Below are 3,039 nucleotides of genomic sequence, written 5' to 3'. Positions count from 1 at the left end.
CCTGTGAACACACTTGTATGACGCTTATCCAGCACTGCCATGCTGTGGCAAAGCTCTTACTCTATCTGGAGCTTCTTGTGCTTGTTAACACTTCATCAAATTCCTGCTGCATCTGGAATCATTTGTGACCCAGGTAAATATGTGCTATGATTTAGACCGTTATGATCTGTTAGTACCTCTGATATTGTTACTTGTATTGTTTTATCTGAATGGATCTATCATGCAGGTGAAAAGGCCACAAGCGATAGGAATCGTTGTGAACGTTGCCCAGAGGACCAATACAACCCTGCCAAGACTGAAAGTAAAGAATGTCATAACTGTGACCCTTGTGGTAGGTCATCATTTTACTATTTAGCATGTGCCATCACTTTATTAATAGGTGGTTTAAAATTACTTTTGAACATGAAATTAACATTTCTATCTTAATTTAAAACATAAAGTAAAACCTAAATCCAGATATTTGTTTGCATGTTTATTTTAAAAGCTTTGAGAATGTCTTGTCTGTGTAAGACGTTGCTATTTGAAGTGGTAATAATAATTTGGAAAAGAGTAAAATTTTGTTTACATGATTTTTTTTCTCTTATTTGTTGCATTAATTCTTTGACTACTTTTGATTCTCTATCTTAGTTTCCAATAGTAAGCAAATTTCACCATGCACACGAAAAAGTAATACCAAGTGTCAGTGCTTAAAAGGTTTTGAACCTGTAGACAACACACAACAAAGATGCTACTGCCAAAAAGGTTCAGGGATAAAGTTTGCAGGTAACAATATACTTATCAGCATACAGTATAACACATATGAATTTATAGTACGAAAAATATGTTTTTTTCTCCACAGAATTTAACTTTTTTTTACTAAAGTTTTTGTTTGTTCTAAAGGTAAAAATGTGATCTGTGAGAAATGTCCACCAAAAACTTCCACTATTGACATTAATCTCAACTACTCAGAATGTCAACTACAGCCACAGTAAGTCATTTCAAGACAATATTAATTTCATACAAAACCAAAAAGGTTCAGTGACATGTATGATTACATTATGAAAAATGAAGCCTGGTGAATATGTGTTCATTTGTATCTTTGTGGTTTCCTTTTTAGGTATGTTCGGATCAGTGTAACTATTCCAGGAAATGTCACCACTTACGTCAATTCCGGAAATGAAGCGAAAACAGATGTACCTCCTGCCTTGCCTTTGTCTCAGACATCCACCAGTACATTAACCATGACTTCAACCACCAGCAGAAACTCCATCTCTACCCCCGCAACCTCAATTCCTGTGCCCCAAGACAGCACGAAGCATGCCTTATGTAACCTTCACTGCTTTAACTGCTATAATATTAACAGCATCTTAAAAATAAACTTATGTGCTGATAAGCTGAATCTTCAGTAGTATATATATATATTTTTTTTTCCCTTTTAATTCCAGGGCTGGCCTCTCTCGCAGGTATTGTGCTTTTCATCCTCATAATGAAGATTAGCAGGTGTCCTAAGAAAAAGACAGACATTGTACGACAAGGTAGGGAACCCCAGGGTTGGTGAACTAAGTAAAGATAGCATGGATTTTGTGTGTATCAGATACAGTCTCCCATTGTCCTCTTTCTGTCTGTTTCTCTAGGTAGTGCTTGTGGTAAGCCAGTTGAGGAATCCGGTGAGAAATTCCTCCCACCCTGCTCTTCACATGCTTTTGTTTAACATGACTGAAAAATAGCAGTAGGTATTATATACCAGTCAAACTCACAATGATTTATCTGCACATTGCATTGCTATAGCCCTTGTACGTTCAGTTTGTTCCATGATTAAAGGAAACTGAAACTGATATGATCGTCAGATGCCCCATGTAAGGAAACTTAATTGTCATATGGTTCTTTTCCCTCAATTCATTTAAATGTCTCTCTTGATTTTTTTTTTGAGGATGAGACATTATGACATGTTATCCTATAGCAGGAATTATTTAAGTTTCATATTTTTTATGAACTTACAGTATGATGATAAAGTGCTCATGAAATTATTTAAAATTGTATATTAGCACTGGATCAATATCTCATATACAGTCAGTTTCTTTCATTAAAGAAAGTCATTTGTCTTTTATTTAACATATACATATAATGAGAAATGCATAGAAAGATGTTGACTGTTTGAGCTAACTTCGAAACCAGTGTGTAGCTGCTGAAAAAAATAAACCTTACTGTGAAGCCATGACCTTTTACTGATGTTTCCAAAATGCCCTTCTGTTTTTACCACTGAAATGGATCTATGCCCTTTGATGACTCACAAGCTCCTGAGATACCAAACCTGGATAACTTGCGTGCTTAAGACAAACTGAGAATGCTTATTAAATTGGGTTTTTTCCTTCTTGTTCTCATTATGTAAATTAAAATAGTTCTTCTGGTGTTTGAAGTTACCACACGAACAGTTCACATGTTCTTTGGGATTTCTTTTATGTTATTTCTTGTGACATCTATAATGTATGCATTTTTTACAAAACTGGATTTTATTTATTCTTTCTTTTTTTTTTTACAATGTATTAAAACACATTTTATATATTACATATTTTGTGTGTGTGCTTAATGTGAATTGTTCTTGTTGGACAAGTGTAAAACTATCAAGATATTTTTCCTTTGTTAATACTGATTCAAATCATGAAGGGTTCTAACAGGTTGCAACTCCCAAAAGTTTGTTGTGAGCAGTCATGTTATGCGTCAGTGGGTTCAACGAAAAAACACTTTCACACAACGTTAAAAAAAAAAATTTACTGTGCAAAATCCCTAAATCACATAGGATTAAAGTACCTGAAGTTAGAAGTAATTTAAAAAATGTAAAATAAGTTACATATTGATAAATGTAACATGTAGTTCGGAAATACCCTCTTGAATATATAAGGGAAATACAGGGGTGCCCTGAAAATGACTAAGCCACCAAAAGTTGGCAGTTCTTAGCCCAAGATACTATATTTAATGTTAATGTATAAATAGTATGATCAAACAGATAAAATGTACAAATAATTAAATTAGCTGGGTATTTTTTTAAAGGGTGAGATTAGT

The 3,039-nt window shown here is 34.0% G+C and overlaps 1 protein-coding gene across 1 annotated transcript; it reads left to right on the top strand.

The window, feature by feature from the left end:
• si:ch73-361p23.3 (tumor necrosis factor receptor superfamily member 3) lies at positions 1 to 2,530 on the top strand. Its single transcript, XM_053499253.1, has 7 exons — positions 1 to 133; positions 227 to 331; positions 628 to 762; positions 880 to 967; positions 1,097 to 1,305; positions 1,425 to 1,514; positions 1,614 to 2,530. The coding sequence occupies exons 1-7, from the start codon at positions 40 to 42 to the stop codon at positions 1,688 to 1,690; spliced, it is 798 nt and encodes a 265-aa protein (XP_053355228.1). The 5' UTR covers positions 1 to 39; the 3' UTR covers positions 1,691 to 2,530.
• Positions 2,531 to 3,039: the final 509 nt, after the last annotated feature.

The sequence above is a fragment of the Clarias gariepinus genome, chromosome 6, assembly GCF_024256425.1.
Source record: "Clarias gariepinus isolate MV-2021 ecotype Netherlands chromosome 6, CGAR_prim_01v2, whole genome shotgun sequence".
Lineage (NCBI taxonomy): Eukaryota > Metazoa > Chordata > Actinopteri > Siluriformes > Clariidae > Clarias > Clarias gariepinus.
Note: the sequence above shows the minus strand (reverse complement) of the source record. Positions and strands in the feature narration are given on the sequence as shown.

What these genes read in the sequence shown, in the direction of transcription:
- si:ch73-361p23.3 (XM_053499253.1), top strand. Translation starts at nt 40, where the DNA reads ATGCTGTGGCAAAGCTCTTACTCTATCTGGAGCTTCTTGTGCTTGTTA. An exon ending in CAGCACGAAGCATGCCTTAT is followed by an intron (nt 1,306 to 1,424) that starts GTAACCTTCACT and finishes TTTTAATTCCAG; the next exon opens with GGCTGGCCTCTCTCGCAGGT. An exon ending in GACAGACATTGTACGACAAG is followed by an intron (nt 1,515 to 1,613) that starts GTAGGGAACCCC and finishes CTGTTTCTCTAG; the next exon opens with GTAGTGCTTGTGGTAAGCCA.